Below are 25,003 nucleotides of genomic sequence, written 5' to 3'. Positions count from 1 at the left end.
AGACATGGCCAGGTTTGATTCTTGGCTTTGTAACTACAGTCTCTCTTAACGGACACCTCTATAAGACGGACACCTCTGTAAAACGGACACTTAGAGTTGGTCCCTGCCTTTCTTTACTCCCTTTATTTGACTCTTTATAAGACGGACACCTCTGTAAAACAGACACCTAGAGTTGGTCCCTGCCTTTCTTTACTCCCTTTATTTGACTCTTTATAAGACGGACATCTCTCTAAGAAGGACACTTAGTGCCGGTCCCGAAGGTGTCCGTCTTAAAGAGAGTTGACTGTATTTTATTTATCTCTGAAAATGTAATTCCGTACAGTTTGACTTCCCTACCTTCCTGTCTTACAACAAGGTAATGCTGAGCCAGGAAATGTTATTTGGGAATGAAGTTCAAAAAGATCTTGCTGCTTGTCGGGTTAACCCATTGTTTTTACATAAGGTTTGTGTGGCATTTGAAGACCATTTTTAATTTTCGTGGTCTTGGGAGGCGAGGAAACTGTAGTGACCAGAGAAGAATTATTGCTCGGAGGAGGGGGGAGGGACGTACTTCCTTTTCCTTATAAGAGGCTAATGGGGATGTGCTGCTGGATGGGGTCGCATTTTGACGACTGGATTGACTATAATAGGATAGCATTTTCAATAGAGTTTCTAGAATGGGGTGGCACATTTTCTGATTTTTGGGGTATATAAGGCAGTTCTTCATATTTACGGTTAGCAAACGTACCAGAGTGTTTGTACTGTAAGTGAAAAGTAAAGTGTTCTTCATTCAATTAAAGGAAGATAAATAAATAGAAAGTGACTTAGTTGGGATCGCGAAAATTACACATTTCCCAAAAGTGACTAAGATGGGGTCTATAGTTGGCCACAGAATAGACTATAATAGGGTAGGGGCTCTGAGAGGCCAGCGGCACATACCCAGCAAAAATTAACCTAAGTATCCCCCCGGGAGTTATTGTCGATGCATAGAGATTGCATTGGATGGCAGTGAAAGTCAGGGACTGCGCACCTTGTAAGGTTGTGGGGAATGGAGGAGTTGGAGGTGTAATCCGACCCCGTAAGGGTCAGCATCCATAGGTGAGAGAAAGTAGAGGGCATGATATCTAGGTAAAAGGACTGTTAGATTTTTGCCTGTTATTCTGTTTAAAATTACGTCCATTTTCTCCGAATAATTGATTTTGTTTGACTTTTTAGAGCTAAAAGTGTTATCGTTTTGTGATACCAAGAGAGGATTACTCATTGCCAAAGACGGGAAAAAAGCTTAAACATGAAAAACCAAAGCTTTTGTTTAACATGTAGATATGACACTGGATTTTGTTCTTGAGTGGAATTAAAAATGGTTGAAACGCGCCGATTTGTTTTTACCACTAAGAAAGTACCCTCCTGTGAAGGTTTGGGGCCCGGGTTTGGGGGCGGGAAGAGGAGGCGCATGAATCGATTGTGGGAACAGTCGACTCGCGATAACTCCAACCCTCCGGCACTAACTCGCACCAAAATCGATTTCCCCTTGATTTCCCTCATACATTTACTGTTATTTTACCCTCGGTAACTCGAACCTCCCGCTAACTCGAAGTAATTTTTCTTCAGTCAGATCTTCACTAAATTTCATTAGTATTCACTAATGGGGTGGGGTCGGGGGAGCTTATTTATTTCAAGCCCATTTGAGGGGGGGGGGGGGGGGGCTTAATAGAGAAGTGGGAGTTATTTGAGAGTCCTTAGCGACGACAAGCGAGGAGAAACGGCTGTACTCGCAGGCTGCTCGATTTGTCGCTCTGCGATTGGTCAAGTCGAGTTTTTGATTTGCGCGCGCCGTCATCAGTGCCGTCACATTGTCTTTGCTAAATCTACCCGTACAAGACAAGCGAATAAAAGGTGTTTATTTATTACTCAATCTGGCATAACGTGTCCCTCGTTTATATACAAAAAGTTTTTATTGACACTGAGTTCTCGCGCTGAGTATGGAAAAGCGAATGAATGCAACTTCCAATTTGAAGTTGCAAACCGCCGTGTAAAGCAAGCACAAAAGTACAGACAGATGCGAAATTTATTGTATCCCAAAGTATTGAACTTTTTTCGCGGGAACGAAGCGGGAAATCCCCAGCGGGCAAGACTTGCCTATCTTGTCTGGACGGGTAGCCAATTACATAGAATCTTCGTGCCCACTCGCGTAAATTTCACTCATGGTCCAAAAGGTTAGAAACACCTTGTACAAAATAGTAAACAGCACCACAGAAAAGTATTGCATTTGCTACATTCTAATGGTCGTACTTAAGGATTTTATCTAGCCTGGAACCAAGCTCCGCAGTGGGGAAAGGGCGAAAAGCGGGCTGAAACGGAAAATTTCTCCATCGACTCAAAAGGTACAACCATCTTGTACCGCATGATAAACAGTACCACAGGAAAATAATATTGAGAATCTTCCTTTAGAATAGTCACACTTTAGAATTTCATCCACGGACTCAAAAGTTAGAACCACCTTGTACAGCATTATAAACAGTACCACATGAAAGTACTGCTCAATAGCTTTCATTTGAATGGTCACACTTAAAGATTTCATCCACGGACTCAACAGTTAGAACAACATTGCACATCATGATAAACAGTACCACAGGAAAGTACTGCTCAGTAGCTTTTATTTGAATGGTCACACTTAAGGCTTTCATCCACAGACTCAAAAGTTAGAACCACCTTGCACATCATAATAAGCAGCGCCACATGAAAGTACTGCTTAGCAGCTTTTACTGAATGGTTAACGTTTGGGATTTCATCCACAGTTGAATGTGGTACCAGATCTCTAGTTGACGACGCTTCGTCAACGAGAGATCTGGGGTCGAGATTAGGTCATGTATAGTCTCCAAAGCGATACTCTGCAATGCGCTATTGACGCAGCTGCATCTATTCCTAAATTTTAGTTGCTATTCCGAACTAATGAAGTTTTTCTTCTGGCAATTAAATCTTCTGCATGCCTCTCTCTTGAGTCGAACAGGGACACAACTAAACCCTTATGTTGCTCATTCCAACAAGATAGCGGTGGAACTGACGTTTACTTCTGAGCTTGTTCTTTAAACCTTGGACACATCTGAACCAGACGCTCCCTGTGAACCGACAGAAAGTAAAAGTTTCGTTGAGACGTTTATAATTCGTGCATGTCAACTGCGAGCTGGCCGCGAGAGAACACGTGAGCGAGCGGTAGAGGAAGCAGAGAGCTGTCCTTTCTTTCCCGCTCCTCGTCCTCGCTTCTTATTGCGCGCACCACTCGCGCATGACTCACAATATTCCTTAAAAGAATAGCCTGTTAAAGAGACTAAGATAGTAGAGCGCGGGCGAAAAACTGACGAGGGAAAAAAACACAGGTGAGACTAGAAAGGGAAAAGCCTCACTCTAGCCCCCCTTTTTCCCCTCGTAATCCCCCCGTACGAGTAACTCGCTCCCACCATCTGATCGCCGCGCTCTAATGTCTGAACGCCTGGAACGGAAACCGGTCGTTTCGATACAAGTCGTCTACGAACTCAAGGAGTGAAATTGCACAAAGATTTTATTGATCACTTCAAGTAAAGTCTGCAATTGAAGATGAACAACATTTTGGGTGAATATTCTTCGTTCTTTTCTTTCCACGTACGTGAAACTATCTACACCTCGAAGGAATTAACTTGTATTGAAACGACTTTGTATCAAAACGACCGGTAACAGCGGGAACAGGCTACCAAATGAAGAGCTTGTTCGCAGGCTAGCTAAGTCCACTGAACGTAAACGTCTGATATGTCTACACTCTACGGGATACTGAGCCTCTCATGGCGACTTGAACAATACCCGGCCCAGTAAGAACAGTTGTTCACACTGAATTGATAGCACAGGAACACTAGATCCGATAGGTGGCGATCCACTTTCAAGATCGGCGCCCGGGGTTGCGGGGGGGGGGGGGGGGGGGTGGGGGGTGGGTTGGGGGTACTTGGCTTAATTTTTGCTGGGTACGTGCCGCTGGCCCCTCAGAGCCCCTACCCCATCATAGTTTATTCTGCGGCCAATTATAGACCCCATCTTAGTCACTTTTGGATAAATATGTGATTTTCGTGATCTCAACTTAGTCACTTTCTATCTTTATGGATTGACCCATTTTTTAGATTGAATGAAGAACACTTTACTTTTCTTCTGTAGTTCAAACATTCTGATACGTTTGTTTATCGTAAATATGAAGAACTTTCTTACCCCCCAAAAATCCAAAAATGTGCGACCCCATTCAAGTAACTCTATTGAAAATGCGACCCCATTATAGTCAATCAGTCGTGAAAATGCGACCCCACCCAGCAGCACATCCCCATTAGCCTCTTATAAGGAAGTACCCCCCTCCTCCCGGGGGATCGGCGCAACCAAAGCGCTTCGAAATCACCGCACTTATGTGTGAATAAAAGCTCTATCCGATGTGGTTTTCATGCCAGCGCAAGGGCTGTCCGGTATAGACAGGGTGCATCTATATCCGATTGTCCGGGACAGGTAGAAATTTAGTTCGGACATGTAAACCTTTGACATGACTTGTCCGTGGGACAAGCACATTTTAATATAAAAAAAATACGGGAACAGTTGAAAATTGACTTCAAATTACAGTAGAATTGAAATTTATCTAATTAATCATAAAAGCAAACCTCATGTTGGACGAAATAAGGTTTAAAATATTCCCTTTAACTTCACGATTCTGCGGCCACTTCATTTGTTTTTACGTGCTCCGTTTGGCTCAGGAACTTGGCCTTAGTAATCAGGCCTGTTTGACGTTACTGATGTTATATTTAGGTTCAAGTCAAGAACAATTTCAAGGCTAATAATGTGATTAAGAAACATTACATGCCCGATTGTTTTTGAGTTTCGAGTTTTGAACAAAACGTTTTGGACAAGAACTCTTGGGTTTCCGACAACAAAATATAATATAGTGCTTGTCCGAAGGACAAGTGGATAAGAAATTTTTACTCTTACTCTAAATTAGTGCGGACACAGCATAATACAACACATAACGGCGGGGAAGGATGCTCTTGGAGGAGAAAAGGACTGTTATGCGGTCAGTAAGAGGGAGATTCTCTCACCTGTTGTTGAGTTCCCCACATGATATAATTAGCCTTTGTCGCCGCTTGGTATTCCTCTATTAACTGCTGGACAACCTCTCTGTAAAAAGATCCAACCATTGAAGCCTTTCTATAACCTTACGAGTACCCAAAGTTAAATTTTACGAAACAAAATCTAAATTTATGTAAAATATTTTAACAACAAAAAATGCATTAAAGTAAAAGTATTACTACTTAAATTAAGATTTTAAATTAGTACGTAATCTAAGGTCTGGTCGTTCTAAGTGATTACTATACCACTGATGTGATTTAAAGGAAAAAGTTCTGACTAAGGATGCGCCGTGCAAGTACGCGATGAGGTAATTTCAGGGTTTGCGAGTAACCTACGGAAGTTATATAATTAGTGATAAATAATCCGTGTGAACAGAGCGAAAATGTTTAGTAGTCCCGTGTGAACGAGCCGGTCGAATTTCGACCGGTGTCATTTGAACGTGGCCTTAGATTAGCAAAACAACAAATTTTGCACGTGCATCACGCTTTTTTGTACATTTCTTTGCCGTCACTGCACGACTACGACTATAGAGGACATAAAGGTGATGTTACAAGGGACGATTTGCAACGACGATTTATAGCGCAACATTGCGTTGCAATGTTGAAACAGTGTTGTAACTATTCGAAACAATGTCGTAACAATGTTGCAACGCTGTGTTGCGCTAAAAATCGTCGTTGCCAATCACCTCCGGCTCGTGTAACATCATCTTAAAGAAGCAACGACGAAATTTTCTTTCTCTTTCTGAACTTGGATATGGTTCTTAGGAATCCACCTTCAGGAGGATTCGCCTACAAATTAAAGTCAGTTGAAGTAATCGCGAAGAAGATTAAAGGAATTCGAATGAATTTTTTCAGCGTCGTAATGTCACTGCCGTCGCCGTCCTCGGATCTTAACGCTCCCAATTTACACAGAGAATGAATCTACCGAATCTCATCTAATTTTCGGTAAAGTTGTGTTTATCAGAGTTGTAAACCTTGGAAATCAATTTTGCCAAACCTGACCACAATCCTTTGAAAGTTCGTGAGCAAACGGTGTTTTAACACACTGAAAGCAATCCTATGTTTCAGTCAAGGTTCCCTTCATCTTTGGATGGGTACAGTCTTTGATAAATAACTCACCTGGACGCATCAAATTCGTCCAGGTTTTCCTTGAACATCTCCTCTTTTTTATAATTGTCCAGGAAAGCTTCTCTTTTACGCAATTTATCAAATAATCGGCAACTCTTTTCAAACACCTGTTGAAAAAAAAAGAGATCAGTGATTTATAATCGTACTGACGTCTAATAGCCTGTCTGCGTTAAACAGCCCCCCTCCTCCCCACAAACAAGTTTGTTTAAGCCAAGGGAGTGGCTGTACACAGGCTGTCGTCAAATGTGTAGTGAACTTTTGTATTTCAAAAAAGTTACTATACATCAATGAATACTTAAAAATGTTTATAAAATGGCGAATAACTTTCGTGGTTTCCAAAAAAATTCGAGTTTCAAGGGGCACGTCAAGCCACTCGCAAGGAAAGCAAACACAGCAATTTTTTTTGCGTTTTTTTTAAGCCGTGAGAACTTGCAAGTTGCGATCCCCGGTTTTCATTGTCTTCGTACCTGGCGAAAGGCATCAGTCAAATTTCATTGTTTTTGTGGAGTGATTTTTGTACAAAACAGGAACATTTTAGGCCTGGTTCAGACGCCGAACTTTTCGTGAGCCGAACGTTATTCGAATTAAGGCCGACCCAAATTATTTAGACCGACTGAACTGATTCAGGCGCCGACCTTAATTCCAGCCGAACTAAATTCAAAAGGAGAAAAAACATTCATTTCGGTAAAACTACTTACAAAATATGTTGTAATAACTTATGCATTTGGTTCGGTACATGAAAAGTTCGGCGTCTGAATCAACGCCGTTCCAAAGTCACTCCAAAGCCGGAATTCCCGGCCGGGCTAGGCGGGAAAAACGGCTCAGCCGTTCCAAATTGAAATAGGCGTCCCTAATTGATTCAGACCCCGAGGTTCGGCGTCTGAACCGGGCCTAAGCCATATTTTGTTGTTTGCAAATACATCTTTAAGATTTTCCATTCTCTTCACAATGCCGCTGCCCCTTTTAACAACATGCGCAAAACGTTCTCGAGAAAGCTAACGACACAAACTGAATTCCTTTTCCACAAATAGTCATTCAAGAAATCGGTACCATTGTACCACAAAACTGTGAAAGCTTTGAACCCACGAGTCATTTCATAAGAAGGTGGAGCATGATCTCCCAGGTGAGCGTAGTCCTGAATAGGACTGTCGCAATGGGTGAGCGATCGTTTCGCCTACGAGTTGTTTCGGTAACGTCCAGTTTGCAAACGTCTTACGTCGTTCCGGTAAGAAACGAAACGAGAGCTGCGCACGTATATGCTTCGTTCGCTCAGCCATGATACAAAAAAATGCCACTGATCAGGCGAAAGCTGTTTCGGAAATGACCCAACACGTACGCGAACGACTTCAGAAGTTAGCAAAGCGAAACGACTCGTAGGCGAAACGACAAAAAACCTCGGGATGTTATTGGTCACTTAAGCCGTGATGTTATTGGCTATGAAGACTCTTAAATGTCATTGGTGCGTTTGGATCCGTCTTTTGTCACAGTTGGACAGTCGTTTATTGTTAGTCAAATTGTCAACTGTCCAGTCACTTAAGACATAACCTGAGATCAGGCTCTAAATCCGTTTTTTTTAACGCGACCACGTAAGTGAGAATATATGGAAGCTGCTAAAATTGGGCCTGACCTCAGGTTACTTAGGACAAAGCAACTTAACTGGCCAATCAGGACAATAAGAGTGTTTAAGGCCATTGTGGTCAAAGTGCTACAGCTCACTTTAACTCTGAAGATGACTACCGCACAGGTTATCGAATCGTCAGTCACTGTCAACAACAGTCCTATTCAGGACTACGATCGCCCGGATGATCATGATCAACATACTTATTGCACTAACTTACGGTTGCTATGCTGGTGTGATTGGCTAACATCAGACCACTCACTCTATGTGCTGTTTGCACATATGGCGACTTTCTGGAGAGAGCAACCTACAAGGGGTGAAAATATTATCAAACATTACCATGATCAAACCACAAGTCATGAGCAACTACAAATGCATTCAACTGATTCAAATAATCAGTTTAATGAAATCTCTTGGGTATACTTGACTAGTTTCAACTGGAAGCCAGTTTAAGGGGCAGGTTCACAACGATATTGCTGTTTTAGGCCAATTCTGAGCGGTTTACGGTCACGTCGCTAGAAAGTCATCTCGCCCGAAACCAAAGTTATGTCGCCCGAAATTTTATAATGCTCAACAACACACAAACATCTTAAACTCACCAGTTTCGTTTCGTCAAGTCTCTAAGAACAAGATGTATTACTCATTTATTCCACTTGCTTCGTCTCATCACCGCATAAAGAAAGAGATCTGTTGCACTAACATTCATCTCGCTTGTTTTGTCGCACCATAGCATCAATGCTTAAAGAACGAGACTATATTACACAACTATCCTGCTTGTTTCGTTGCACTATCGCTTAAATAACGAACACACACTCTTTACTAAAATTTCGGGCGACTTGACTTAAAACTTCGGGCGATATTACAGTGTTTTCAAAATCAGCCGTCGGCCGTCGCATCCGACGGCAACTTTTTGATTTGCGACGCCTACTTTCCCTTAGGTAAATTATATGATAAATAAAACTTTTGATAAAAAGTGGTAAGTGTTCACAAAGCTGTTGCGAGCAAGCAAACTTGAAATTTTTCTGGAGAATTTCGCCAAAACATCGCTTGAGTCTGCTTTTAAAATACGTTTTCTGCGTAATACGTTGAGTAAACGTTGAGGACGAGTCGAAGACTGGGTCTCAGTCACAGGGAACATTGTAGTTAGCGGTTTCTGAAGCCACTCTATATAAAACGCCACATTTGGTCTCAAAGAACACGGCAAAATGGCAGAAAAGCGACAGCGTGGTTTACGGGAGATGTGGTCGAAGACAGTGACAAACAGGAAAAAGAAAAAGGATGCTGCAGGTAATAATGTAATGTTTTCCCGAAGATTACCCAAGCAGATGCCGGTACGCAAACGGAAGAGGAAATAGTTCAAATTGAGGAGAAAGAACAAGAAGAAGTGGTAGCAAAAGTCTTCTGCCTAGATGAAGAGCATGGCGAATCGGACGACAGTGAAGCACATGACAGTGGATGGGAGGATGACGATGATAGTGAGGACTTTTCTGACTAAGTCTTTTTCTCAGATGACAAAGATTCTCCATGTTTTGACTTGTAGATACTACCATATTTCACTTCAATTGAATGATGAAGTAGGACTGAACGGTTTTTGTGATCGATAAGTAATAAGGATATTCAAAATTGTAAATTTTGTTTGAGTTTAAAACAGTTCGTGTATAGCTTTAGTATGTTTTTGAGCCTTTTCCAGGCATCAAGAGAAGGCGCAGAAAAAATGCTTCTGTCTAGACTGGACAAACAGCTATCCAAGTACATGGGTCCACATGAACAAAGTATACACAAGTAGCTTTTGTTGGTTATTGAAAATTCAATTACCTTCGCTGTTTCTTAATCACTTTTACTTTTTTCGACCCAAATTATGTACTAATCTTTAATCTTTAATCTAATCTTTAATCATTATTTATACACGGTAAAAATCATCAGGTACAATAAATTCCTATACAATGACTAACATACTAAAGCCTTAAAATCCAAATCTTAACATTAAATATTAACTTACAACAATATGCCACATAAAAACCCTGATTGTGGTTAAAGCGTACCCTAATATTGTGGTTAAAGTTACTAAAAGCATCAAAATTTATCAGTATTTTCGATATCTAAAATTTGCTAGTTCTGCGTCTCAAAATGCGGGAAAATGCGTCTCCAAGAGTCTAGAAATTCAAAATTTCCTGGGGGGGCATGCAACTCCTACTCAAATAAACGCAACTCCTACTTCAAAAACTGTTGAAAACCCTGGATATAACTCTGGTTTTGGGCGATTTGACTTTGGGCGAGATGACTTTCGGGCGACTTAACTAAAAACGTCCGGCGACATAACTCTGATTACGGGCGAAATGACTTCGGGCGAGATGACTTTTGGGCGATTTAACCGGTCATGTACCTTCTGTGCTTATAAAGTCATTACTTAGTGCCTTTAACAAAAAACAAAATGCTTTTGTAGAGTTATGAAGATTGTTATGAAGACGATATCAAACGATTTTCAGGAATATCATTAAAACTTGAAAAGCTTGAGCCAACTTTTTCAAGTTTCTATCCATGTGCATTCATGTCATCTGTTGCAACAGACGACAGGAAACAGTTTCAATACTTAAATATAGCTCTTAATAACAACACTGGACCATTATTTTTGGAAAAAAAAAAAAAGCAAAGTCATAGGTTTTTAAAAACATAGCAAATAGCTTGACAGAGCCACTTTGCAAAGCTCAAAAAATGTCCCGTCCAGTCATCCAGGACAAGTAGGATTTTCTTGCTGGGCAAGTAACTTTTAAAGCTGAGTTACCCAATGGGTCCAGACATGTCGTCCTCCAACTAAAGCATTTGGGACCTTAAGCAACGACGACGGCGACGGCTAGAAAACGTCACTTAAAAAGTGAATTTGCACCGCTTCAAACTTTATCGCGCTTATTCCATCTCGTTTAATTCGTCAAATGTTGGCAAATTTTTTTTGGAGTTGAATTCCAAAGGACTGTATCAAAGTTCAGGAAAAGAAAAGGAAAGTTGTTGTCTTGTGTTCCCGTCCTCGAGGAAACGTGAAATTAGGCACTTTGACGTTGTGGTCGTGCAACGACGGCTAAAAAATGTACAAAAAAAGCGAGATGTACGTGCAAAGTTGTTGTTTTGCCAATAAAAGCTATTGCTTTTTTACCGCTCTCGTTGCTTAAGCTCCCTATTGGCTAACCCAACCAAGTAGTTGCCCCGCGGGAGCAAAACGTGAGGGGTGCTTGCCCAAAGGACAAGCTGGAATTCACGTTTTTTTTTAAGCACTGCCTTAACCCCTTTGTGTCGTAAAGCCACGTGCAAACGGAGACAACATTGTTGGCCAACCACTCCCAACATTGTAGCGTGTTACATGTTGCATCCGTTTGCAAACCCTATTGCATGTTGTTGCGTGTTGTTGGGAGTTGTTACACAACGTTTGAAACCGGTCAAACTTTTAGCTACGTACAAAGGGACGCAACAAGCCCCAAAAGTGTTGGGAGTTGTTGGCCAACAATGTTGAGTCCGTTTGCAACGAGCCTAAAAGGTACTTGGTCTATTAGATTAGTGCTGTGTTCAAACCTGTATACTGGCTGGGCCCCAAGGAATAAACTCCGCAAGTTTTCTCTCCCTGATGCGCTGAAGACTTTTATGAACCTAAATCACAAAAATAGAAGAATATCAGCCAAATAACTCACACATTTACTTGCATTTTCTCTAATTCATTACACCAACTAATGCAACAACTCAGTTTTATCCTGAAAAGAAACTCTCCACTAAAAAAAAAACCTTTGACAGCTTTGGATAATCTTATTAAGTTCTCTACATGTATCTGTCATTGTATTTATTGAAAAAGATAAGGAAAAAACTATTTTACGACCGAAAATTTCTGTGAGTCAAAGTGACTCCCTCTGTAACCTCACTGGAGTCATCTTAAAAATTTTGGCGTAAAATACGTTAAGTATTTTGCGTATTTGTCTTTTTTATAAATAAAATATTTTCCAGCCAAAAGGTAAAGGTGTTTTTCGTGGTTGAGTTGCAAATCCCTGGTTCCTCAAATAAAACTGATTTTCCCTCCTCTTCTTCTTCCATTGATTATTATTATTAGTATTATTAATTGTTTAATAAAGCTATAACCATCCACAAGTTAGCTTTAGTTTTCCCTAAACTCCTACTACTGATGCCCTAGGTCACGCTCCAAGAACATCTTGTTTCAATTAGTGAATGAACTGTAACACACCTGGGTGGGGTCGACTTCACCTTGGATTATGTTCAAAATAGAGATATAGCAGTGGGTATGTTTTCTGTCTCGCAGGGTTGAAACCATTACATTCTTGGGCTAAAAGGGACAAAGACAGTGATATTTTTGTAGCAAGCAAGGATGTATCCACACAAAGTTGAAAAAATTAACAGACTTTTATACAGTGGTGGTGGTGGTGGGGGCAAAGAGGGATGGAACAGGTCAAACTTTCTTTATTCCAGGGCTGGATTACAAAGGTAATAGAGAATCAACATAGATAGATTATTAACCTGAAATCCAATATCACCTGTAACATATTCACATCTGTAAAATTTTGTGATTTTGCAGAGCTGTATCTTTGTAGCTTTCAACAAATCACTCTCAAACTCGGCAACTTTATTGGCTTCAAGGGTCTCTTTCCAGTGGTGTTGACTGACTTTTTCTATTTGGTCCATGTCAAAAGTTAGAAAAACTAAGCAAGGGTCTAACATACTCACTTGCAGAAGCCTTCTCATGACGTCAAGAACTGTTGTTTTACGGATATTGGCAACCTAAAAAGAGAAGAAATAAACGATGTCTTTATTTTATTTTTTTCTGTTAAGTTGAAAATTGCAACACCAAACAAGGGGGTAAGAAAGAATGTAGACAATAGGGCCATTTATACGAGGAAAAATAAGACGCGTCTTACATTGCGTCTTATGTAAGACGCGTCTTATTTTTCTTCGTATAAATGGCCCTATTATGTCACACACAGATTTCAAAACGCAGTAAATTTTTTACATTACTGATACTAGCAGTACACAGGACACATGTCATGTACAAATCTAGTAAGTGGCCTTGTAAAAGGATGATTGAGCTGGGCAATGCTCAAGCATGAGGAAGGAGGTATCCATGGCAACCCTGCAAGTGGCCCTTACCAGGTACAGTCACACTGAACTGATAATAAGTGGAATACTTACCAACTAATACTTACCTAGCCCTAAAATAAAGGGGGAGGGAGGGTCAGGTAAAACACAGCACAAAATTGGCAGGCAGGCAACAAGGTTAAAGCAAAGACACTTTGCGAAGAACTGCAAGCAAGCAACTGTGTATGTAAGTCATGAGATGCCCCTGCTGAGAGGCATCGCGCCACCCCAGCACAGTTGGGAAAACTGCTGACCAGCATTTGTTTGAGGTTGACTTTTCCTAAATATTATTATATTTAGCCACATTTAAACCAAGATTGAACCACAACTCAGATAAACCATTATACATGTAGATACCTTTTGGTCAGTAGTAAGTGGTGTGTATCCTGTCATTAAAAAATGCAGTCGTGGAGTAGGAATGAGTGATGCAATCAGTCCAATCAAATCATTGTTCATATAACCTGAAAGATGGTAAACAGACCACTTAGTGCTAATAACTGATTGATATTTTATTAAATACTGCTGGAAAGCAGCCTTTTTATTTGCCTGTTTTAAAATTAATGTTTTCTTAAAGTTTGCTGGAGTTTCATCAAGTTTTAACACACACATAAAGAAATTAAAAATTACTGGGTGCTGAGCAAAGTTTTAGCCAGCAGTCCTATGGATGCCCATTTTTGGAAGAAATACGAGGAAAATTCACTTAATCTCTTATAATTTTACGGGAAAACATGCCTTCTGGACGGCCAGTTTTTAATGTCTGGCTAAAAGCCTGGTGCTAAGAATCACAAAAGATTATATTCCAAGCAAACTTTTTAATGCTTAAAAATTCTTACCTGGGTATCTTAGAGTTGTTGTACTTGTAGCCATTATAGTGGATACCTAGATTAAAAAATAAATTGTGGATATTACATGGCCACACAGAGATAAGAAATTTATCTTTGAGTGTTGAATTGAAAAATATTTCATGAGTGAAGGCATGAAATATTTTTGACCATGTATCTCCAAGCCGCCATTATGTTCTATATATAAATACAAGTGAAATACCAGACCATTTCACTTTTATTTTTTTTGGTGCAAAAAGTGCAATGTAGCCATAGCAAGGGTGATCTTTTCACATGTAGTTTTAAGATAATATGTCATAATTTCCATGCGAGAGTGAAGATATCATGTTTTAGCACAAAAGCTCTCCTGAAGAAAATTTAACAAGACCAAGTAAATAATGTTATAGAAGATTGTAAAATCCACGTACCAGTTGATTTACTTGGGAAAATGTTGGGTTTTGAATGTGCAGTCTGTCTGCAGCTATTCTGTTTAAGGCTGTGTTGTCAAGGACCACCTAAGAAATAATTAAAACACTCAACTTAAAATTCACAAGAGCCAAACATTACCTGCAAGACAGTAGGACATAGCAATGTGACTGATTTAATCAACCACAAAATAATATTATTCAGAGTTGTCATCAAGGGCTGGGGGCTGAGAATTTGTCTTGATATCACTATAAATCTTAGTCCTGGTTATTTTGATAGAAACCAGATACACTGACAAGACCAGAAAATTTTGAAATTCCCTGTGACTTCTCCATTTCCTTGCCTACTTAAAAATTACTCACAGCTCTGATGATAGCCTGAGAAAACAGCTGACATTTCACAACGCTTCCTCTGGTTTCCCTGCAAAATGACCTCTGAGAGATGAGTGTAGAAATTCCATATTGATGATGCGTAACTACCCAGATCTGGGTAGTGCTTCTGATTGGTTGTGCCATGTAGGAAATTTGTTTCAACCAATCAAAAGCGCAACGCAGATCTTGGTAGTGACATGTCATCAGTGGGGAATTTCTGTGCTCATTTCTCAGAAAATATTTTGTGAAGAAACCGTGGTGGCATCGCAAAATGTTGGCTGTTTTCTCACACTGACCTGATGTTTGTGATACATAAGTGCAAGGTACAATTACCTACCACACAATCTGCATTTTGAGTTAATCGCTTGAGCGTCAGTATCGAGTTATATGGCTGGACAACAACATCACTGAAGTCTTCCTACAAAACATAATGATACACTTTTTATGTTTGACAAGACCACAGCCAGTCTTAGTACCTTGTAATAATTGGACCCAACTCCTATGTTCCCTAAAGTAATTTCTAGTTAGAATCACAACATTAAGACCAGTACTCAAGTGCCTATTTCAAATGGGATTGCTCCCAGCATTGAGTTGAGGGGTGTATAGGGACATCCCATACCACACCTTATCTTAAAAATTAAAAGAAGACTACAGTCAACTCTCTCTAAGACGGACACCTTTGGGACCAGCACTAAGTGTCCGTCTTATAGAGAGTCAAATAAAAGGAGTAAAGAAAGGCAGGAACCAACTCTAAGTGTCCGTTTTACAGAGGTGTCTGTCTTATAGAGGTGTCTGTTAAGAGAGAGTGGACTGTACAAGAATAAACACCTACATGTATCATGTCAATTATTTCATTATATATGCTCTCCTTGTTAGGGGCTATTCAGGTTATGAAACAAATACTTCCCATGCAACTACACAAGTTTACAACCCCAGTTCTGGAAGGTTAGATTTTGGTTATTTCCAAGCATGGCTGAAGGATTAGAGTGAGGATTTGAAGCCAGGGTGACAACATTGAAATCTAGCCCTCTCGACCACTAACTAGAGCCATTTTGTCCCCATTAATCTTGGCACAATGAGCCATTTTTTGTCCCTCTTACAAAACTATGCAAAAACTATGCACTACAACATTGAATGAGTGAAGGCATTATAACCAAGTACAGTGGTCAATTCAATCTAAAATTAACCCAAGATTAGCTCTTGTTATTTCATTACCTGTTGAGGAAACACTGAGTATGTTTGAATTAACTTCTTTGGAAACCTATTGAAAGAGAAAATATTAGTTGAATATTTTAAAAGTTGTTACTTGTATATTGTCAATTCGGCAAGTGCAAGGCCAAAAAAAAACAGCATAAATTGAGTGGATGATGTAAAATTACAGCTGTAATTCAAGGACTCTATACCTGTCATTGAGTTTCTCCAAAAGATATGAGCCCATACCAGACCCTGTTCCACCAGCAATAGAATGGCACATTACAAATCCCTGTAAACAAACATTGCATTGTCTATTAATTAAATTATTCTAAAACAGTGAAATATTTTTATCATTATGTCCACAAATTAACATACAGTAAAAATATTGAAGACTTCCATAAATTTCCAGGTATAAATTTTCATAAATTACATAATCAGGTAACCCATTTGCCTCTGGGAATTTAGCCAAAATATGCGTTTTGAATCTACGTGGTTTTCTGGTCACTCTCTGGCTATAGATAGCTATTGGGTTTAAAAGTGACACAGCAGTCTTGACTTTTTCTTTTAGCTTTTCTTGCCTTGTTTTTTCTCTTGCTGGGAATTAAGCAGGCTTCATTTTGGTAGGAAAAGTTTTTGGGAAAGTTTTTAGGATCTTAGGATTAGATAAAAGGAAAGGTAGGTGGGTAGTGGAACAAGATTTTCAAGGGAATTTTTGGGGCAACTTTACATGGTATTTGTCTGAATTGAATCATGCTCATTCTGGTATGGTTTGAAAGATCTCTTCACCCTGCACAAGTTAGCAGACAAAGTTGTCCTTGACGTTAAAACTGACGACATCACAAGCAGTGGAAAAGCTGTGGATCTGCACGGGCGGTTCAGAGACAAATGGGTTGAGTAACAGATCAAAATTTTTTCATTCCCTGAATCTGACAGAGTGGTCCAAAAACTAGTGTAGTAATTCTCGGCAAGATTACCTCTAAACTGTCACTTCCATCAGCCTCTCTATCAATGATATCAAAGGTTTCCTCATGGAGACGTTCGGCCTAAAAAATATTACACCGTCGGGATCAATTTAATTTTTATTATTAATAATAGTAATATTCAGTTGAGGGTGGAAAGAGAATTAAGCTAGGGTAATATTTTTATTTTGTCAGCAAAACTTCCTATAGACTGTTCGCAGTTCCCCCTTTTTTTCTCTGTGATTGTTTTAGTCAATGATTTCTAGAGATTATCACCTTCTTGATTTGACATGGTGAAGTAAATATGTGCCACTTCTTTGGGCTTCCTTGTCAATAGCCAGATGTGGTTCTAAATCATGTTATGTTTGACATAAACAATATTATTTGTTTGAGATTTCTTTCAGCAGAATACCTGTAGACCACGCCTAACTTGTTCAAACGTTAGATAAATCACTATCCAGTGGATAGAGGTTTATCCAGTGGATAGCGTTATCCAACTTTTTAACAAACAGGGCCAGTTGAATCAGCCCAGGGTAGCGCAACTAATCATTAACATTAATATTTTTACACTTTGCTTGCAATAATTATCACAGTGCCATTAGTTTCAGTAAATTTTACAATAATTAAACCTGTGAATATCCGCTGGCCCAGTTATTGCCTGCTCCCCCGCCATGTTTTGATGTATACATATTCTCTGGGTTATACAGATTTGCATATGGTGAAGATGTGATGGTATCAATAACCTGAAAGAAAAAAAACCACAAGACATTGTAATACAGCTAAAAAATTTTAGAATGTTGTTGAATAGGAAAGCTTGCTTGACTAACAAAAACCTGCTTAGCTTTTGTTATGGCTACTTCCCTGGATACCACTGCCAAACAAACCGCCTGGTCTTGTGAAGGTAAAAAAAGAGAAAGGCACACACAAGCCAAAGGCCTAAACAGCCGGAGATTATCTCGGTTTCCTTAGTACGAAGCATGCCTAGGAGTGTTGCTACTTCCCCCTGGATGGGATGCTAGTCCATTGCAGGGTTACCCTCCAGCACTATGTAGCTGGTACCCATTTATACACCTGGGTGAAGATGGACAAAGTGGAGTTAAGTTCTTTGTTTAAGGAAACAATGCGACAGGAGAAGCTTTAACCCCAGACCTCCAGATCCCAGATCCCGAGTTTGAGATGTTAACCACTCAGCCACACATACCTATACAGTGCCTTGTGAAAGCTAGATTGAATTGACTGATAACCTGCATGTAGAGTTTGCATCCTGTATGTACATATGTATGTCGTTTGATACGAGCATTTTTTTTTTTGTTTAGTTCATTTCATCACTTCCCCTGGTAATAATTTAAGAAAAAACATTCAACTCTCCTAAAAGTTTAATTTTCTCTGAACTAAAGTATCTTTCTCTCACCCTTGGCTCCAGATCCAAAAGAACAGCTCTGGGAATGTAGTGCTCGTCATCAGCCTAAATCAAAGTAAAAGAATAATCACTAAGCAGTCTTAAACTTGTCCACAAGATGAGCTAAAAAAAATTCCCCAAGGGTATTAAAGTGCAAGCCTTAGATTTTTATATGTTTTTTTTGCATGCTTATGCCTGGAACTGGAAATGAAATGCAAGGGACTTTGAGAAAGTCCTTGTTAGTCTCTCTATCTCCGGGGATCGGAGCTGCCTAGATCATATTGTTACATTTAAACCCAGTCTGGTGGAGCAAATAGAAGGGGTCTATTCTCTCATTAATGGGGAAAAATGCCTTACCTTTGGGAGTTAAAATGTCCTTAAAGGAGGTCTAAGTTTCCAAGGATGAGGAGTACATCAAGATTGGCAGTGATGTAATTTTGCACTATTTTTGGTGTGGTTTTAAAGTAATATTGATTTGAACCTGTAGTGTTGCAGTTTTACTAGACTATGCGGTTTGCAGTTTTTATTCATTTTGGTAACACAACTTTACTTTTTGACTTTCCTCTATGCTGTTTTCTGTTATGTTTTTCTGCACAGGTTTTGAAGGTTTTGGACCCCCTTACCCTCCCCCCCCCCACCCACCTCCCATAACCAGAATAGATAACCAGGCCTCAGTTGTTCAAAAGGCGGATAATGCTATCCACTGAATAAATCTCTATCCACTGGGTAACGCAATTGGTTTCCATAATACTTATCCGCTGGTCGGATAACAATTTATTCAAAGGATAGCACTATCTAACAATTGAACAACCTGGACCAGGGTACTAAATGACTAGTTACCCCAGACAGTAAATTCTACTCATTTTACCTGGTAGAAAAATACGTCTTTTCTATCAGTCCCATCTGTAGCAAAGTCCTCAAGAATTCCATCTAATAGATCGATAAAAATCAATAGGATTAATTTGCAATTGATTGAATCACTACAAGATGAGATAATGATATGATCTGATTTCCATCAAATCAAGTGTATTATTAACTTTAACTTGGATAAACAGTAGAATACTTTGCTTGCATGAAAGTGTTCTTTTTCACTACCCACCTGGCCTTATTCCATGTTCAGCACAGAGCTGTTTCCAGAACTCCATTCCAACTATTCAAAAAACAAAGCCATTAGCTTATATACCTTAAGTTTCTAAACTCGCAGCCGATCAATATATTTTACATAGCTCATGCATATTTGGCGATGATTTTTGCCCATGAAAACATAAGTAAAGTAACCTTACTTTGATTTCCACATTGTCCAATTTGAAGAGTAATAATTTCACGGGGCATATTGCTTGGTTTTGTCGGATCTTGTCGATTTCATTCACCCAACACAAATAAAAATCGACAAGGAATGTACAGTAGAAGTACGTGGAAGTGAAAAATCGAAAATGGCGGCAAATTTGCAAGTTGTCAGCGGTGTTCACTTAGGCCCATATACTGTATAGAGTGGGGAGGGGCAAAGGAAGTAAATTGTTGCATTGTCGCAGTGGAAGATCTTTAATTCAGTCCAATGCATTATTATCTTTTCCAATTTCAAGAGTCATTTTAAAAGTTTTAAATATTAGGATAAAGACAAATTTGGTTGAACGACAGTGCCAAATTAGGTATTGTTATTGATGAATGTCTGTAAGCCTCCCCTCCCTGGCGATGACATTTTGATACGGATGTTTTTGTTTGTTCACAAAAAAAATGCAAAATGGCGGCCAGAAGCGGAAAACATCTTATTCAAGTTTTGCTGCAAGCCAGCGAAAAATCGGCTGAAATCGCCCGTGCTTGGCGCTGCCAAGAAGAACTATTCGAGCTGATGGTTGAAGAAAAAGAAGAAAAGGAGAAAAACAATCGATTTGTGCACGATTTCAAGACGCTAGCCGATGTTCTTGTCCAAGAGGTTGTCAAACATGATGTCACCCAGGAGGTATCAAACATTCTGTTCATTTGATTACTTACTGGCGTGGATCTTATAATACTTACTGTACATCGCGGAAAATCTTGGCATATACGGTCTTGGCATATACGGGTAGATTTGTCTGGATAAAGTGTTAAAGCTTAAATTAATCCGAATCAATATCAGCTTTAGTAATCGGGTTAAAGTTAATAGCGATAAGCTTAAACGTTAAAGGGCGCCGACAGACCTGGATAAGATCAACTCCTATTGCCCTCTCCTTAACCTTTTGTCATTTAGTGACTTGAGGGCTTTATCCGATTCAGATTTAGGCCATTCCCCCTTTTTATTCTCCATTTAACATCGTCCGACTGACCCAAATTTTTGGTATTTTCATAAAAACGTAACGACGTTGTTAAACCTTTTTTCACTTTAATTAATTCTTTTAAATCGGAAAAATGAGCATAGTAACAGCATAGAGATAAAAGGGAACATTTTATATTTTTTTGCATTTTTTAATCCTAATAAGTAAATAGTAACTTTTTCGTCAGGGGGCAGGGGACTGCTTTGACAGGCAGGGTTTTCATTAAGAATTCTAGTAGCAGGAGAAAGTTGTAATGTTGCAGGAGAATATTTTTAAAGAGGCTTCACATCTGAGTAAAAAATAGTCAAAGGCTATTGACCGTTAGCCGGAGAATTCTGCATAGTAAATGGAGAATTCTCTGATCTCCGATGCCCAATAAACACCCTGAATATATGAATAGGTCTTATCACGGTTTTCGACGCCATCTTGACGAGTAGGCAACCGCGTGAGAAATTACAGTGTTTGTATGAGAATCTAATGTCGAATAATTTCCGTAAAACAGCTGTTCTGAAAAAAATATGAACTGTAAACTAAAGCTACACAGCAAAGGATTTTACTATCAAATTTTGGGGACCGTTACTGTGCTTATTTCTCCAGACGCTTGCTTCAGATTTTCCACATATTTGTCTGCAATTTTTTCCCAGGAAACGTTTACAGGCAAATGTATAGAAAATTTTAAAAAGTGGTTCCAACGCATATAGCTGCATGTAACGACCTCAAATTTTTTCAGAAGAATTGTTAGGAGTGAAAATTTAGTTTACAATTCATATTTTTTTCAGAACAGCCGTTTTACGGAAATTTTTGGACATTTGATTCTCATACAAACACTGTAATTTCTCACACGGTTGCCTGCTCGTCAAAACCGTGATAAGGCCTATTAATAATATGAAACTGATACAATATCAAAGATCACTGTAGTTAAAGACACAGCTTATGCAGTTGCAAAAAGAAAGCCTTAGAAAAATCCAGCTTTCTTTTCAGGCTTTTTTCGCAACTACATAAGTTGGGTCTTTAACTGTGATGATTTTTTAATTCTTTACAGTTATCACTATTGTTGTTATTATAAATTTTATCGTTCTGTCATACACTATTCATTGATGGTCATCCTTCTTCATTTTAGTTTCCTCAGCTCAGTGGCTTTATCTTTGGCGAGGAATCAAACAAATTTACAAACAGCACTGGTGAGGAAATCATAATAACTGTGAAAGAAGATTCATCGGCAACAGCTGATCATCTGATAGAAGTTCTTTGTGGAAATGAGAGGGCTGCGTATTTGTTGGCAGGTTTGATTCACAATGATGCTGCACTGGAAGTAAATGAAATGCAGGTCCTTGAAGATAAGCTAGATTTTGAGCTGCCACTTGAGAAGCTTGCCATCTGGATTGATCCAATTGGTAATATTCCTTCGCTTAAACTGTTTTAGATTCAGCAGAGAGAGAAGAAGGGTAATTTTCCACTGGCTGACGTTAACAAAATAAGTGAAAAATGTTTTTCTCACACACAGCTGGGGCCTGGGTATAGGTCATGTGACCGAAAGGCCTGGGTTTGGGTCATGTGACCAAAAGGCAGGCAGTTGCTTTCGTTGTGTCCAACATTTCTGACCTTACCCCCTACCCACCCACCCAAAGATTTCAGTTTTTTGAGCCGTTGAAACCTAATGTGCAACTTTGTAATTTTGTTATTGTCCCACATTTCTAGGGTATGCAGTGTGTACATTTTTATGAATTTGAAATAAAGGTCAGGCTGTGGCGGTGGGCTTGGCATAATGGCTACCAGTGGTGTGAGAGAAGTTGTACTTTGGCTGTAAGGAACAATAAGTTGTCTTCTAGAGAGTCCAGGGTCTATTTGATTATCATATACGGAAAAATTAGTTGCGTTCCTTGCAAAGTTATGCTAATGTGAGGTTATACTAAGGGGCCATTGACATATTCTTTTTTTCCCGCTTAACATCAACTGGACATTTAGTGGGGGAGGGGGTAAGGGAGTGGACATTAGTGCGGGGCATTTTGGACAAAAGCAAACTGATGCATTTTCATAAATTTTAGGTCACGTGCAGAACGGTGCTCATGACATTATTTAAGAGGAAGCAGGACCAATTGTGCAGTGCACATTGTGATCTTTTGAACTCTATCCAAAGTCACCAATAAATATTTTTATACCAAAAATTATGGTTACCGTAGTTTGCTGATATTGTAAATACATTTGTGAACACAAATGGAATCTTTTTTCAATACATACTTTCAAAACATGGGGGCCATGTACCAGCGATTCTGGAAGAAAAAGCGGTTATGCAGATTTTGCAAGAATTAAACAGGTTGGAGCATTGTGCAGTAAATTGTGTTGATACCGTTGACATCTTCACACAAGTGCATGTCAGTATTCGTTCTGGCATGCAGTGACTTTTGGGGCAACAAAAAAAAAGAGTGGACATTAAGGAGGGGGTTGGGGGGGGGGGGGGGGGGGGTCTGACCTAAATGTCCAGCTGATGTTAAGCAGTTGTATAACTCTTAGCATTGTATATAACCACTATCATCCAATGTTAATCCCTTTCAAACTCTTTCTTTTAATGCCAGATGTTAGCAGTCCCCAGATTACATTCAGTAGAAAGTTGCCAGTCTTTTTTAACTTTCAATAATTTGTTATTTTTACTCAAAGAAATGACAGTAATTTTTTTAACAGTTGTGGCACATGAGCAAGTGATGTAAGGTTCAGATCTATCTAATCTCTCCTCCAGGCATATGCCATGTTTATTTTGCTTGAAATCTGTTTGTTTGTTTGTTTCACTTTGTTTGTTAATGCTGCACTTTCTTAACTTTACAGATTGTACATCACAGTACATGTCCAATTCTTCTCCACGAGAGGTTGATGGTGTTGTAGTTTCAGGGCTACCCTGTGCTACTGTTCTTATTGGTGTGTTTCATCGGGAAACTGGTGACCCTGTGGCTGGTGTCATCAATCAACCATTTTCAGTGTTGACTAAAGACAGCCAAAATAATAATAGGTGGACAGGAAGAAGGCTTTGGGGAGTGTCATATCATGAGCACCTTTGTAATTTCCTGGGAAACACAGACCAAAGATCATGTCAAGGTGAAAGAGATCTAGATGCTACTGCCCTCAGAATAGCTATAAGTGGAAGTGAACGGGAGGAAATAAAAACCTCTCTTTCATCCTGCGGTGTTAAACTTTTTACAATTTCGGGTGTTGGTCACAAGCTTCTTAATGTGATTGACGGTAATGTAGATTTCTATATTCTTTCCCATGCCACCTCCTTCAAGTGGGACACTTGTGCCGCGCATGCAATTCTTTGTTCCATGGGGGGTGGTATGGTAACTTACAGTCAGGCTCTTTCATTGAGATCAGCAATAAAGGAAGTTGATAAAGCGAGTTTAAATAATTGCAAAATAAGTTACCACACACCGGATAATAAACAAGGGAAAAAATGGAGCAATACCAATGGAGTGATTGCTTTCCATTCGTTTGAAAAAGTTTTTAAACTCTTGGAGTATTTGAAGTAAAGATACTACTATTTGCATTTTGATGATAACATGCTAAAGATTAGATGTTATTTCAAAGAAGAAAATTAGAGGGGGTTGCAGAAAAACCAGAAGAGGTATTTTCAGTTATCTATTTATTTCCATTGTCACATGTACATTATAATTTTTTTATCTGAATATCATAGAGTTGTAGTTATATTTAATTTATTACCAGTAAATTATGCATCAGGCAACCTCATGATCTTTGGGGCAAACAAAAATGGTAAATTCCCTGTGCCAGCTGGAATGAGACCACAGGTGATAATTTACCAAATGAGAGTCATTGCTGCATTGTTTGTTGTAGTTTATGTCTGTAAGGAATTTGTGCACATTTTAGGGGTTGTAGATGGCAATTTCATATTCGTTATTCTTGGAAACTTTTGATTCATTCCAAAAATCTTGGACACACTCTAACAAGTTACAAACTTCAGAATCTGAAGCAATGTGTCCAGTTTTTTTTTTACACATTAGTCTTGGTGACATGGCCAGTCTAGTTTACCTGTCTCTTTCCTCATTTTGTCATACCTGTTTATACTGTATCATAGCAACAACAATAACAATAATCTTTATTTACTCACACGTAGATCAATAAGGAATAATTATTACAAAAAATTAATACCTATTTATGTGGGCCTTAATTCAAGTAAATTAAATGGAAAATAGCAAAGGGGTATTATCATTAATGAATATAAATAAATTAAATAAATAAATTAGTCCATTTCATTCTTGAAGCCTATAGGCTTGGGGAATTGGAAGATTTTGAGTTAGCCCCTAACAGCTGTTTAAGGTTAATTATTGTAAAAAACAAATTTAATGGAAGGAAGAGGAAACTCGGTAAATGATATCTAGTGATGTTGTAATAACAGTAGAGTTGTAATAACAGTAGAGTTGTTGAATTACTAAGAGTATTGCTGTGGCACTAAATAATGTAATTCTCTGGCAGAAGAAAATGTACTGAATATAAGGAGATAAACCACCAGCTGGCTTGGCTTTATAAAGTAACTACATGTAATTTATAAAAGGCCCTTCCACCATTT

The 25,003-nt window shown here is 39.1% G+C and overlaps 2 protein-coding genes across 2 annotated transcripts; one reads left to right on the top strand and one right to left on the bottom strand.

Annotated features, from left to right (window-relative positions):
• Window positions 1–2,026: 2,026 nt before the first annotated feature.
• LOC140929323 (tubulin gamma-1 chain) lies at window positions 2,027–19,571 on the bottom strand. Its single transcript, XM_073379125.1, has 19 exons — window positions 19,426–19,571; window positions 19,242–19,292; window positions 19,011–19,072; window positions 18,155–18,208; window positions 17,373–17,486; window positions 16,759–16,827; window positions 15,994–16,073; window positions 15,806–15,851; window positions 14,928–15,008; window positions 14,222–14,308; window positions 13,806–13,851; window positions 13,330–13,433; window positions 12,565–12,618; window positions 12,068–12,166; window positions 11,410–11,484; window positions 8,069–8,155; window positions 6,222–6,337; window positions 5,073–5,151; window positions 2,027–3,095 (listed from the first exon to the last, which is right to left on the bottom strand). The coding sequence occupies exons 1-19, from the start codon at window positions 19,472–19,474 to the stop codon at window positions 3,063–3,065; spliced, it is 1,386 nt and encodes a 461-aa protein (XP_073235226.1). The 5' UTR covers window positions 19,475–19,571; the 3' UTR covers window positions 2,027–3,062.
• Window positions 19,572–19,876: 305 nt separating this feature from the next.
• LOC140930335 (inositol polyphosphate 1-phosphatase-like) lies at window positions 19,877–24,563 on the top strand. Its single transcript, XM_073380018.1, has 3 exons — window positions 19,877–20,102; window positions 21,554–21,827; window positions 23,254–24,563. The coding sequence occupies exons 1-3, from the start codon at window positions 19,884–19,886 to the stop codon at window positions 23,946–23,948; spliced, it is 1,188 nt and encodes a 395-aa protein (XP_073236119.1). The 5' UTR covers window positions 19,877–19,883; the 3' UTR covers window positions 23,949–24,563.
• The last annotated feature ends 440 nt before the right edge of the window (window positions 24,564–25,003 follow it).

The sequence above is a fragment of the Porites lutea genome, chromosome 3 (assembly GCF_958299795.1).
Source record: "Porites lutea chromosome 3, jaPorLute2.1, whole genome shotgun sequence".
Classification (NCBI taxonomy): domain Eukaryota; kingdom Metazoa; phylum Cnidaria; class Anthozoa; order Scleractinia; family Poritidae; genus Porites; species Porites lutea.
This window is presented reverse-complemented; position numbering and strand designations above follow the sequence as displayed.

What these genes read in the sequence shown, in the direction of transcription:
- LOC140929323 (XM_073379125.1), bottom strand. Translation starts at nt 19,474, where the DNA reads ATGCCCCGTGAAATTATTACTCTTCAAATTGGACAATGTGGAAATCAA. An exon ending in GGGCCAGCGGATATTCACAG is followed by an intron (nt 16,828 to 17,372) that starts GTTTAATTATTG and finishes AATATTTTTTAG; the next exon opens with GCCGAACGTCTCCATGAGGA. An exon ending in GGGGCCCAGCCAGTATACAG is followed by an intron (nt 8,156 to 11,409) that starts GTTTGAACACAG and finishes CACCCCTTGTAG; the next exon opens with GTTGCTCTCTCCAGAAAGTC.
- LOC140930335 (XM_073380018.1), top strand. Translation starts at nt 19,884, where the DNA reads ATGGCGGCCAGAAGCGGAAAACATCTTATTCAAGTTTTGCTGCAAGCC. An exon ending in AACATGATGTCACCCAGGAG is followed by an intron (nt 20,103 to 21,553) that starts GTATCAAACATT and finishes TCTTCATTTTAG; the next exon opens with TTTCCTCAGCTCAGTGGCTT. An exon ending in CATCTGGATTGATCCAATTG is followed by an intron (nt 21,828 to 23,253) that starts GTAATATTCCTT and finishes TTAACTTTACAG; the next exon opens with ATTGTACATCACAGTACATG.